The sequence below is a fragment of the Salvelinus namaycush genome, unplaced genomic scaffold (genome assembly GCF_016432855.1).
Source record: "Salvelinus namaycush isolate Seneca unplaced genomic scaffold, SaNama_1.0 Scaffold282, whole genome shotgun sequence".
NCBI classification, from domain to species: Eukaryota; Metazoa; Chordata; class Actinopteri; order Salmoniformes; family Salmonidae; genus Salvelinus; species Salvelinus namaycush.
The window spans coordinates 97,437-111,839 of NW_024059697.1; the positions used below are offsets into that span (position 1 = coordinate 97,437).

General features: G+C 43.9%; 1 protein-coding gene across 1 annotated transcript in view; it reads left to right on the forward strand.

Moving 5' to 3' along the window:
- Positions 1 to 14,403, forward strand: part of LOC120039588 (CSC1-like protein 2) — a 134,826-nt gene that overhangs the window by 64,725 nt on the left and 55,698 nt on the right. Inside the window, exons 4-5 of the mRNA XM_038985004.1 lie at positions 6,830 to 6,868; positions 11,376 to 11,466. Coding sequence (XP_038840932.1) covers positions 6,830 to 6,868; positions 11,376 to 11,466 — 130 coding nt within the window. The remainder of the gene's footprint in view (positions 1 to 6,829; positions 6,869 to 11,375; positions 11,467 to 14,403) is intronic.

The following is a 14,403-nucleotide window of genomic DNA, read 5'->3' on the forward strand; positions in this document are numbered from 1 at the left end:
GTATTCTAGTCCTGGCTCATCCTGTATACTACTGTATTCTAGTCCTGGCTCATCCTGTATACTACTGTATTCTAGTCCTGGTTCATCCTATATAACTACTGTATATACTGTATTCTAGTCCTGGCTCATCCTGTATAATACTGTATTCTAGTCCTGGCTCATCCTGTATAATACTGTATTCTAGTCCTGGCTCATCCTGTATAATACTGTATTCTAGTCCTGGTTCATCCTATATAACTACTGTATATACTGTATTCTAGTCCTGGCTCATCCTGTATACTACTGTATTCTAGTCCTGGCTCATCCTGTATAATACTGTATTCTAGTCCTGGCTCATCCTGTATAATACTGTATTCTAGTCCTGGCTCATCCTGTATAATACTGTATCCTAGTCCTGGCTCATCCTGTATAATACTGTATTCTAGTCCTGGCTCATCCTGTATAATACTGTATTCTAGTCCTGGCTCATCCTGTATAATACTGTATTCTAGTCCTGGCTCATCCTGTATAATACTGTATTCTAGTCCTGGCTCATCCTGTATACTACTGTATTCTAGTCCTGGCTCATCCTGTATAATACTGTATTCTAGTCCTGGTTCATCCTATATAACTACTGTATATACTGTATTCTAGTCCTGGCTCATCCTGTATACTACTGTATTCTAGTCCTGGCTCATCCTGTATAATACTGTATTCTAGTCCTGGTTCATCCTGTATACTACTGTATTCTAGTCCTGGCTCATCCTGTATACTACTGTATTCTAGTCCTGGCTCATCCTGTATAATACTGTATTCTAGTCCTGGCTCATCCTATATAACTACTGTATATACTGTATTCTAGTCCTGGCTCATCCTGTATACTACTGTATTCTAGTCCTGGCTCATCCTGTATAATACTGTATTCTAGTCCTGGCTCATCCTGTATAATACTGTATTCTAGTCCTGGCTCATCCTGTATAATACTGTATTCTAGTCCTGGTTCATCCTATATAACTACTGTATATACTGTATTCTAGTCCTGGCTCATCCTGTATACTACTGTATTCTAGTCCTGGCTCATCCTGTATAATACTGTATTCTAGTCCTGGCTCATCCTGTATACTACTGTATTCTAGTCCTGGCTCATCCTGTATAATACTGTATTCTAGTCCTGGCTCATCCTGTATAATACTGTATTCTAGTCCTGGCTCATCCTGTATAATACTGTATTCTAGTCCTGGCTCATCCTGTATAATACTGTATTCTAGTCCTGGCTCATCCTGTATAATACTGTATTCTAGTCCTGGCTCATCCTGTATAATACTGTATTCTAGTCCTGGCTCATCCTGTATAATACTGTATTCTAGTCCTGGCTCATCCTGTATAATACTGTATTCTAGTCCTGGCTCATCCTGTATAATACTGTATTCTAGTCCTGGCTCATCCTGTATAATACTGTATTCTAGTCCTGGCTCATCCTGTATAATACTGTATTCTAGTCCTGGTTCATCCTGTATAATACTGTATTCTAGTCCTGGTTCATCCTATATAACTACTGCTGTCCACTTCATATGTATATACTGTATTCTAGTCATGATTCATCCTATATAACTACTGCTGTCCACTTCATACTGTATTCTAGTCCTGGTTCATCCTATATAACTACTACTGTCCACTTCATACTGTATTCTAGTCCTGGTTCATCCTATATAACTACTGCTGTACACAGCTTTTCTATTCATACACAGTTTTTGTAAAGTATTCAGACCCCTTCCCTTTTTCCACATTTTGTTACGTTAGACTTATTCTAAAAATGGATGAAATAAACATTTTATTAATCTACACACACAACCCCACAATGACACCATTTTTTTTATTTATGCAAATGTATATATATTTTTTTAAACAACAAACTTTATTTACATAAGTATTCAGACCCTTTGCTATGAGACTCGAACTTGAGCTCAGGTGCATCCTGTTTCCATTGATCCTCCTTGAGACGTTTCTACAACTTGACGGGACAAGTTTTTCTAATGTTTGTTTTTTTTATCCCTGGAAAAATTCCTGGTCCTCGGGAGGATGTGAATTCTGTCAAACTGCAGCAACCTTCATACGAATTATATTTAGACGAGACTAACGGGGCTTCCTCTACACAGTGACGGCAAAGGATGGACAATAGAACTCACAGGGCTGAGGTGGATTTATGCAGGTTTACAGTGTGAGGCCTGGGACTGGCTTTATGCAGGTTTACATTGTGAGGTCTGGGACTGGCTTTATGCTGGTTTACATTGTGAGGTCTGGGACTGGCTTTATGCAGGTTTACATTGTGAGGTCTGGGACTGGCTTTATGCAGGTTTACATTTTGAGGTCTGGGACTGGCTTTATGCAGGTTTACATTTTGAGGTCTGGGACTGGCTTTATGCAGGTTTACATTGTGAGGTCTGGGACTGGCTTTATGCAGGTTTACAGTGTGAGGTCTGGGACTGGCTTTATGCTGGTTTACAGTGTGAGGTCTGGGACTGGCTTTATGCTGGTTTACATTTTGAGGTCTGGGACTGGCTTTATGCAGGTTTACAGTGTGAGGTCTGGGACTGGCTTTATGCAGGTTTACAGTGTGAGGTCTGGGACTGGCTTTATGCTGGTTTACATTGTGAGGTCTGGGACTGGCTTTATGCAGGTTTACATTGTGAGGTCTGGGACTGGCTTTATGCAGGTTTACATTTTGAGGTCTGGGACTGGCTTTATGCAGGTTTACATTTTGAGGTCTGGGACTGGCTTTATGCAGGTTTACATTGTGAGGTCTGGGACTGGCTTTATGCAGGTTTACAGTGTGAGGTCTGGGACTGGCTTTATGCAGGTTTACATTGTGAGGTCTGGGACTGGCTTTATGCAGGTTTACATTGTGAGGTCTGGGACTGGCTTTATGCTGGTTTACATTGTGAGGTCTGGGACTGGCTTTATGCAGGTTTTCATTGTGAGGTCTGGGACTGGCTTTATGCAGGTTTTCATTGTGAGGTCTGGGACTGGCTTTATGCAGGTTTACATTGTGAGGTCTGGGACTGGCTTTATGCAGGTTTACATTGTGAGGTCTGGGACTGGCTTTATGCAGGTTTACATTGTGAGGTCTGGGACTGGCTTTATGCAGGTTTACATTGTGAGGTCTGGGACTGGCTTTATGCAGGTTTACATTGTGAGGTCTGGGACTGGCTTTATGCAGGTTTACATTGTGAGGTCTGGGACTGGCTTTATGCAGGTTTACAGTGTGAGGTCTGGGACTGGCTTTATGCAGGTTTACAGTGTGAGGTCTGGGACTGGCTTTATGCAGGTTTACATTGTGAGGTCTGGGACTGGCTTTATGCAGGTTTACATTGTGAGGTCTGGGACTGGCTTTATGCAGGTTTACATTGTGAGGTCTGGGACTGGCTTTATGCAGGTTTACATTGTGAGGTCTGGGACTGGCTTTATGCAGGTTTACATTGTGAGGTCTGGGACTGGCTTTATGCTGGTTTACATTGTGAGGTCTGGGACTGGCTTTATGCAGGTTTACAGTGTGAGGTCTGGGACTGGCTTTATGCAGGTTTACAGTGTGAGGTCTGGGACTGGCTTTATGCAGGTTTACATTGTGAGGTCTGGGACTGGCTTTATGCAGGTTTACATTGTGAGGTCTGGGACTGGCTTTATGCTGGTTTACATTGTGAGGTCTGGGACTGGCTTTATGCTGGTTTACATTGTGAGGTCTGGGACTGGCTTTATGCTGGTTTACATTGTGAGGTCTGGGACTGGCTTTATGCAGGTTTACATTGTGAGGTCTGGGACTGGCTTTATGCAGGTTTACATTGTGAGGTCTGGGACTGGCTTTATGCAGGTTTACAGTGTGAGGTCTGGGACTGGCTTTATGCAGGTTTACAGTGTGAGGTCTGGGACTGGCTTTATGCAGGTTTACATTGTGAGGTCTGGGACTGGCTTTATGCAGGTTTACATTGTGAGGTCTGGGACTGGCTTTATGCAGGTTTACATTGTGAGGTCTGGGACTGGCTTTATGCAGGTTTACATTGTGAGGTCTGGGACTGGCTTTATGCAGGTTTACAGTGTGAGGTCTGGGACTGGCTTTATGCAGGTTTACATTGTGAGGTCTGGGACTGGCTTTATGCAGGTTTACATTGTGAGGTCTGGGCCTGGCTTTATGCAGGTTTACATTGTGAGGTCTGGGCCTTGCTCCCCCTTTGACAGTGGAGAGAATAAATAAAATTGTTAAGAGTTAATTTCCTGTAATTCTACACTTTTAGCCATTTTAGAACTAATTTCATGCACTTCTCCTCATTTTTCCTTGGGGCGGAGAGAAATGTTTGCTGTTTTTGAATATGATATCTGAGTAAGAGTGACTAACAAAACCAATGAGGGTCTCCTCGGTCAGTGATTCCACCATGATTACTGCAAGTTCAGAAATCTGGTTCCACTAACTTTTAGTTTAGGTGACATAGGCTAATTGAGTGACCATCAGTGACTGACATCAAGAGAACCTGCTGATACACAACCAAATATCCAAGTAGCTCCTGTGTATTGCACTATTCTAACTCTCAACAGTAAGTTGAGACCCCGACAGAGTTCCTAAAAAAATAATAAGCTATTGAAACGCTATTGGCCTATCAAAGGCTGCCAGTTGCCCCTCCCAGGTGTTGGCTCCTCCCAGGTGTTGGCTCCTCCCTGGTGTAGGCTCCTCCCTGGTGTAGGCTCCTCCCAGGTGTAGGCTCCTCCCAGGTGTAGGCTCCTCCCAGGTCTAGGCCTAATTAAAAAAATGTACTCAGTCGGTCATCACTATTATGTTGAATGATGAATTCAAGTGAATCATTTTTAATTGAAAAGGTCTAGACAGCCCAAGTTGGAATATAAAACCAAAGTTGATCACATTCTCTCCTGACACAAACAAATAGACTATAAATAGATAAGGTAACGAAATCGTTTACCCTGACCAGATGGACAGTGTGCAGCTGCTGTTGTTAGTAGCCTAGAGGTTCACGCTGAAAAGCCATCTCGTTTTAATCGTACACAGCATGTCAGATCTCTAATGTTTAGGCCTAGTCTAGGCTGCTGTGACATTTTATGTAACGAGCTTTTCCTTGTCTGTCAAGTGAGGATGCATCATCACGTTTGTTTAAATAAATACAGAGCGAGAAAAAAATCTCACTTGAAGGGGTGCATTGTGGGAAAACAATGTGCTGCGTCAACACCTCCCTTTTAATGGATAATGTGTTGGAAGCGTCATCAAATCATTCTGAATTCATTTCAACATCCCAGAGAAGACAGTAGAAATGTACATATGCTCAGCAAGTAAAGCAATTTAAATGGCAATTAACTCTGCGAGCTCCTTGTAGTTGTCCTGGTCTGCGGAACTTTTCTCTCTCATCGTGCCGCAAACTAGAAAACAATTATTGCGTGGCCCGAAGATGCAGTAGTGTAGATGAGCTGCTGGAGAACATCCCTGGTTGTTCTCACCTTATAGTTGTGTTGCGCAGTTTGAATACGCAGACTGTCGTCCGTTAGGCTACATGATCAATGCTGCTTTTCCCCCCCAGAAGCTTGAGGCAATGAAAGGTCTGTCTTCAACAAAACAATCCACTACGTTGTCGTTAGAGAACTGCACTCTGGTAGCTAGCTAGCTACTGCAGTTAGCACGGCAAATATAAATAAATTACACTAACCTTACACATGTTCTAAAACCAAGACGACAATATATAACCTACATCAGTCTCCTGTAGTTTGAAGAAACTCATTTGATTTCCTAAAAATCACTATTCACTATCTCAATCTATCCAACAATGTCACCACCTCACCAAGCTTCTAAATCCCACATCCGTAGGTTAATTCTTTGATGGGTAACGTGTTAGTTCAAACTGTAACAGTTTTGATTGGATGGGACGACGTCCTACAGAAGTATTCATAATTACCATGTAAGTCTATGGAAGGGGGTAAGACCCATCAGCCTCCTAGGTTTTGTATTGAAGTCAATGTACCCAGAGGAGGATGGAAGCTATCTGTCCTCCGGCTACACCATGGTGCTACCCTACAGAGTGCTGTTGAGGCTACTGTAGACCTTCATTGCATAACAGTGTGTCTTAATCAATTATTTGGTGACGTGAATATATTTAGTATAGTCTTATCTAAAAAATTATAACTTAAAAAAAAATTAAAAAATCTGGAATTCATTGAGTAGGATGGTCCTCCCCTTCCTCCTCTGACGAGCCTCCACTGGTAGATGTAGTAGCTAAGATAACTGTGCTGTATTGGGTGGCTAGGACAGAGCCAGGCTGATGGTCCATAGATAGGCACATTATTCACCCCTGCTGCATGCCTGCAATACTTGTAAGTAATCTCATATACAGATAGTGAATCCCCTTTGACTTAACATCTAGGCCTACTGTATATCTGACGCTTTTTAATTCAGTTATGAACCAAACATAAGTTGCCATTTTATGTATTTGTGGTCTTTACGGTGCTGTTATTATATGGACAATAGTCAAGACTACATTATTTGTACTCTTGTCAAGCTTGTGTCCCTCTTAAGCTCAGTTGGTAGAGCGTGTCGATTGAAACACCAGGACCACCCATACCTCAAAAGTGTGTGCACGCATGACTTGAGTGACTTTGGATCAAGGCGTTTGCTAACGGGATGTATATTAATGTGCTTGGAAATGTTTCTAATATAGCAATGTATAACCCCAGCAGAGGCCCTCTGTCACTGTCGAGACAACTGAACTGGGACCTGATTAACTGCATGGATCACTAGTTTCTCCTCCAAGGACCAAGCTGACCTCCGCCATGTTGTTTTTCTGTTTTTGTTTTCTCTCTGAAGACGGAGTCAGCGATACAGCCGTCTGGACGAACAGGAATAGTATGTAACGTTACCGCGTCACCCTGCTGCTTTTCTTCCTCTTGTCACATTGCTGCTCGTCTTCCTCTTTCGTAACCCTCGTATCTTCTAGGAGTAACGCTCTTCCTTCCTTTCCTACCTAGGCTGGTGTGGGTTGGGTTGGCCTCTCTCTGTCTCTCTCTCTCTCTCTCTCTCTCTCTCTCTCTCTCTCTCGGTGTGGGTTTTCTCTTTCCTTCTCTCCCTCCAGGCTTTCTTCTTCTCCATGCCAGACTCCTGTCTGTCTCCATCTTTTTTCTTTCTCATCATTCCTCTGTTTTTAACTCTGCTGCTGAGTCTCTGTGTGTCTCTGTGTGTCTCTGTGTGTCTCTGTGTGTCTCTCTGTCTGTGTCTCTCTGTCTGTTTCAACCCCGTTGTTGGATGTTCTCTCTCTCCCTAACCAATCAGCTCTATATGCTAATCTGTTTCGTTGTTAAACTCTCTGACAAGCAGCATGCCTGTCCTGTCCTCCTGTATGAGCGCACCTCATGAGGCGCCCAGCAGGCAGGATGCTTACAGGGTAGAGAGGTACGGTAACTAGTAACTACACACCTCACCTTGACTGGTTATCCCTACCTACAGCTCCTGTATGTATCAGTCTGTGGTGGTTTTGTATTACCTACTAGTCACCTCTTCCTACCAATCAGCTGTTTGTCTGGGGGTTCTGTACTACCTACTAGTCACCTCTTCCTACCAATCAGCTGTGTGTCTGTAGTGGTTCTGTACTACCTACTAGTCACCTCTTCCTACCAATCAGCTGTGTGTCTGTAGTGGTTCTGTACTACCTACTAGTCACCTCTTCCTACCAATCAGCTGTGTGTCTGGGGGTTCTGTACTACCTACTAGTCACCTCTTCCTACCAATCAGCTGTGTGTCTGTAGTGGTTCTGTACTACCTACTAGTCACCTCTTCCTGCCAATCAGCTGTGTGTCTGGGGGTTCTGTACTACCTACTAGTCACCTCTTCCTACCAATCAGCTGTGTGTCTGTAGTGGTTCTGTATTACCTACTAGTCACCTCTTCCTACCAATCAGCTGTGTGTCTGTAGTGGTTCTGTACTACCTACTAGTCACCTCTTCCTACCAATCAGCTGTGTGTCTGTAGTGGTTCTGTACTACCTACTAGTCACCTCTTCCTACCAATCAGCTGTGTGTCTGTAGTGGTTCTGTACTACCTACTAGTCACCTCTTCCTGCCAATCAGCTGTGTGTCTGGGGGTTCTGTACTACCTACTAGTCACCTCTTCCTGCCAATCAGCTGTGTGTCTGGGGGTTCTGTACTACCTACTAGTCACCTCTTCCTACCAATCAGCTGTGTGTCTGTAGTGGTTCTGTACTACCTACTAGTCACCTCTTCCTGCCAATCAGCTGTGTGTCTGGGGGTTCTGTACTACCTACTAGTCACCTCTTCCTACCAATCAGCTGTGTGTCTGTAGTGGTTCTGTATTACCTACTAGTCACCTCTTCCTACCAATCAGCTGTGTGTCTGTGGGGGTTCTGTATTACCTACTAGTCACCTCTTCCTGCCAATCAGCTGTGTGTCTGTAGTGGTTCTGTACTATCTACTAGTCACCTCTTCCTACCAATCAGCTGTGTGTCTGGGGGTTCTGTACTACCTACTAGTCACCTCTTCCTACCAATCAGCTGTGTGTCTGGGGGTTCTGTATTACCTACTAGTCACCTCTTCCTACCAATCAGCTGTGTGTCTGGGGGTTCTGTATTACCTACTAGTCACCTCTTCCTACCAATCAGCTGTGTGTCTGGGGGTTCTGTACTATCTACTAGTCACCTCTTCCTACCAATCAGCTGTGTGTCTGGGGGTTCTGTATTACCTACTAGTCACCTCTTCCTACCAATCAGCTGTGTGTCTGGGGGTTCTGTATTACCTACTAGTCACCTCTTCCTACCAATCAGCTGTGTGTCTGGGGGTTCTGTACTACCTACTAGTCACCTCTTCCTACCAATCAGCTGTGTGTCTGGGGGTTCTGTATTATCTACTAGTCACCTCTTCCTACCAATCAGCTGTGTGTCTGGGGGTTCTGTACTACCTACTAGTCACCTCTTCCTACCAATCAGCTGTGTGTCTGGGGGTTCTGTATTACCTACTAGTCACCTCTTCCTACCAATCAGCTGTGTGTCTGGGGGTTCTGTATTACCTACTAGTCACCTCTTCCTACCAATCAGCTGTGTGTCTGGGGGTTCTGTATTACCTACTAATCACCTCTTCCTACCAATCAGCTGTGTGTCTGGGGGTTCTGTATTACCTACTAGTCACCTCTTCCTACCAATCAGCTGTGTGTCTGGGGGTTCTGTATTACCTACTAGTCACCTCTTCCTACCAATCAGCTGTGTGTCTGGGGGTTCTGTACTACCTACTAGTCACCTCTTCCTACCAATCAGCTGTGTGTCTGGGGGTTCTGTATTACCTACTAGTCACCTCTTCCTACCAATCAGCTGTGTGTCTGGGGGTTCTGTACTACCTACTAGTCATCTCTTCCTACCAATCAGCTGTGTGTCTGTGGGGGTTCTGTATTACCTACTAGTCACCTCTTCCTACCAATCAGCTGTGTGTCTGGGGGTTCTGTATTACCTACTAGTCACCTCTTCCTACCAATCAGCTGTGTGTCTGGGGGTTCTGTATTACCTACTAGTCACCTCTTCCTACCAATCAGCTGTGTGTCTGTGGGGGTTCTGTATTACCTACTAGTCACCTCTTCCTACCAATCAGCTGTGTGTCTGGGGGTTCTGTACTACCTACTAGTCACCTCTTCCTACCAATCAGCTGTGTGTCTGTGGGGGTTCTGTATTACCTACTAGTCACCTCTTCCTGCCAATCAGCTGTGTGTCTGTGGGGGTTCTGTATTACCTACTAGTCACCTCTTCCTACCAATCAGCTGTGTGTCTGTGGTGGTTCTGTATTACCTACTAGTCACCTCTTCCTACCAATCAGCTGTGTGTGTGCTAGGGGTCAGAAATAAAAAGGTACATCCCTTTGGGTCCCCAGGACCAGGATTGAGAAACACTGCTCTCAGTCTGTGTATTAATGACTACACATTGGTGTTATGTTGTCTCTGTGAATACCCTTGTCTGTGAATACCCTTGTCTGTGAATACCCTTGTCTGTGAATAACCTTGTCTGTGAATAACCTTGTCTGTGAATACCCTTGTCTGTGAATACCCTTGTCTGTGAATACCCTTGTCTGTGAATACCCTTCTCGCTCTAGCTAGCATCTGTCATCTTAAAGGCCCATTTCAGTCAAAAATTTGATTTTTCTGTGTTTTCTATATATTGCCACACTGAGGTAGGAATAATACTGTGAAATTGTGAACATTTTGACAATGTCCTTTTTAGCGTAAGAGCTGTTTGAAAAGACAGCCTGAAATTTCTGCCTGCTTTGGTGGGACGTAGTTTGGGCCTTCCATGATGACATCACCGTACAGTAAAGTTTTTTAATAGACCAATAAGAAAGATAATTCCAAACCACTCTGCCCGAAAACAGCAATTTTTTTTTACTTTTCCCCTCCCCACTCCGATCACTCCCACGTCTGCATTCTCTCTTTAACAGGCTTGGCGCTCTGACGGAGACAGTTTGTGTATCTCTAGAATCTTCCGACTGCATGAAATGGGGCTGTAGAGGTTCGTTCTGGATCGTTGTTGTCTCACTGAGGGGGTGCATGAGGAGCAGTGTTGGGGGGGGCGCGTTACGTAATTACTACGTAGATTACTTTTATGAGTAACAGAGTAAAATAACGTGTGACTTTTTCAAAAAATCGCCATGCTCCCTCTGACAGTGAAACTGAGATTTTATTTTAACGCAAAGTAAAATGGTTGGGTTATATCCAAATGTACATACCGTTTCTGTGTACGGTATTACCGGAAGTGAATACAAGGTGCACTATTTAAATTTAAATAGTAAAAAGTATGCACAAAACAATTTGTGCATCAGGGATCTTCATCCAGGAGGGGATTGATTGTCTCCAGTGTGGGTACCAGTATTTTTTAGCTAACATTCCCCTCCTTGCCACTCCAATGAGTAGGTGTTCCCAAAACGTTTGACGGGTACTGTATATATAATGTACATTTTTTTTCAAGTAACTTATCCCAACACTGATGAGGAGTAGTAGCCTACTAAAACCTCAACCATGTCTCAGGTCAATTACATTTAATTCTGTCAATTCAGGAAATGAACTGAAATTCCCAGAATTGGAATGTAAGTGGTACAACCGTGTGAACACAACTCAGGACCAGCCTCTCCAGACCATTTCAGAGCCTCGTACATGTGACCAGTGAACTAACTACTCTGTAAATAAATACACCATTGATACTGTACTACAACGGTGATATCAAAGCCTAACTATTTGGGATTAGATTTGTTTTTTGTTGTTGTTGGTGTTGTGCTATGCTAATGCTTGGCTAAAGCGATCTCCATCAGGTTTGTTTTTGGGGAGCGCTAGGCTAATACTAATTGTATCCTTTTAACATTGTGTGTGCGCAGTGTGGCGTCTGCCATGACGTCAGCGCTTCCCGATCGCTACGAACGCCTGACCTCTGTCTCCAGCTCAATGGACTTTGAGCAGAGAGCCAACGTAAGTACTACTTCCTGGTTTTACTGGGGTCATGGGGTGTGAAGCGACTATGCTAGGGCAGCGGTTTCCAACTTTGTCGATTCCGGAGACCACCAAATGACCGTTAAAAGCTCTTGAAGGACCACCATCGAGGAGTCACAAACAATTTGCATTGTGAAAAATAATGTGAAATTTCTTGTACCATTAATACTGCCAACTGTTGCTATTTTTTAAAAGAAAAAAATACATAATTTCAAAATACATTTGGGGACCACCTGCAGTAGCCAACCCCCCGCGGACCACATGTTGAAAACCACTTGGACTAAATTACAACACAAAAACATGTTTGAGAAAGAGCTTGTAATAAATTACTCATATTGTCAGTAGAGCTGGTACAATTACTGTGTAACCGACAGTTAGGGATGGAAACCGCCATGAAAATGAAATAACCGTCAAACCCGTTTAACATATATATATATATATATATATACATTTTTAAAGTCAAATGAACAGCTGACTGAATGACCACAATGCAGCAGCTGCACACACAGAAATATAATGAATAGAACAGGCTGGGAAACCTCTAACCTTGGCAATTTGACTGGTAAACTCATGGGTACACACGCAATGGCCGCCTGGTATTGTGATGCAATCATTTCTATGGTAATGTAGAGTGTTCATTCAAATGATGTTAACTGATGTGGCTCACGCAATGGAATGTTGAGTTTAATCAACCAATCACAGCACGTATTTTACTTTAGTTCTTTGCTCCTATAGGATCACTTGCCATGGCGGCCAGTCCACCCATTATGCCATCATTGACTTGAATGGGGGACGCCCGTTCTATTCATTATATTTCTGTGTGTGCACATGCAGTCATGAGCGGAGGAGAAAATGTGCGTTTACATTTTTTGTTTGTTTTACTATTTGGTATTTTATTAGGATCCTCATTTAGCTGTTGCAGAAGTAGCAGCGGCGACTCCTGGGGTACACGTTATTCCAACGGTTACTGTCATCCAAAATGCCATGACTGTCACAGCCCTCAACGTCAGCATAAACAAAACATGACTTTGAATTGCTGGCCAAGTGTATTTGACCTCAGAACAAGATAGTTTAGGAAGAGATAGACACACTCAAGGTTGTGATTGGAGTGGTTTGCTGAGTCCACTACTGTCACCTGACATTGCAAGAGTGTATAATAGTCTTATCTTAAAAAATAAAACATATTTTATAACCTTTATTCAACTAGGCAAGTCAGTTAAGAGCAAATTCTTATTTTCAATGACAGGCTAGGAACAGTGGGTTAACTGCCTTGTTCAGGGGCAGAACGATAGATTTTTACCTTGTCATTCGATCTTGCAACCTTTTTGGTTACTAGTCCAACGCTCTAACCACTAGGCTACCTGACGCCCCAGACCTAACCTAACCTACGGCAGATCTAACCTAACCTACGGCAGATCTAACCTAACCTTCTGCAGGTCTAACCTAACCTTCTGCAGGTCTAACCTAACCTACGGCAGATCTAACCTAACCTTCTGCAGGTCTAACCTAACCTTCTGCAGGTCTAACCTAACCTACTGCAGATCTAACCTAACCTACGGCAGATCTAATCTAACCTACGGCAGATCTAACCTAACCTATGGCAGATCTAACCTAACCTACCGCAGAGGAATACCTATGTAAGAATGCTGTTCATTGACTACAGCTCAGCATTTAACACCATAGTACCCTCCAAACTCGTCATTAAGCTCGAGACCCTGGATCTCGACGTCGCCCTGTGCAACTGGGTACTGGACTTCCTGACGAGCTGCCCCCAGGTGGTGAGGGTAGGTAACAACATCTCCACCCCGCTGATCCTCAACACTGGGGCCCCACAAGGGTGCGTTCTCAGCCCTCTCCTGTACTCAATCATCAAGTTTGCGGACGACACTACAGTGGTAGGCTTGATTACCAACAACGACGAGACGGCCTACAGGGAGGAGGTGAGGGCCCTCGGAGTGTGGTGTCAGGAAAATAACCTCACACTCAACGTCAACAAAACAAAGGAGATTGCTGTTTCCTGAAGGCCACAATCGAGGGAGCAGCCCCCTATCCACATCGACGGGACAGTAGTGGAGAAGGTGGAACGTTAAGTTCCTCAGTGTACACATAACGGACAAACTGAAATGGTCCACCCACACAGATAGCGTGGTGAAGAAGGCACAGCAGCGCCTCTTCAACCTCAGGAGGCTGAAGAAATTTGGCTTGTCACCAAAAACACTCACCAACTTTTACAGATGCACAATCGAGAGCATCCTGTCGGGCTGTATCACCGCCTGGTACGGCAACTGCTCTGCCCATAACCGTAAGGCTCTCCAGAGGGTAGTGAGGTCTGCACAACGCATCACCGGGGGAAAACTACCTGCCCTCCAGGACACCTACACCACCCGATGTCACAGGAAGACCATAAAGATCATCAAGGACAACAACCACCCGAGCCACTGCCTGTTCACCCCGCTATCATCCAGAAGGCGAGGTCAGTACAGGTGCATCAAAGCTGGGACCGAGAGACTGAAAAACAGCTTCTATCTCAAGGCCATCAGACTGTTAAACAGACATCACTAACATTGAGTGGCTGCTGCCAACATACTGACTCAACTCCAGCCACTTTAATAATGGAAAAATTGATGTAAAAATGTATCACTAGCCACTTTAAACAATGCCACTTAATATAATGTTTACATACCCTACATTACTCATCTCATATGTATATACTGTACTCTATATCATCTACTGCATCTTGCCTATGCCGTTCTGTACCATCACTCATTCATATATCTTTATGTACATATTCTTTATCCCTTTACACTTCTGTGTATAAGGTAGTAGTTGTGGAATTGTTAGGTTAGATTACTTGTTGGTTATTACTGCATTGTCGGAACTAGAAGCACAAGCATTTCGCTACACTCACATTAACAT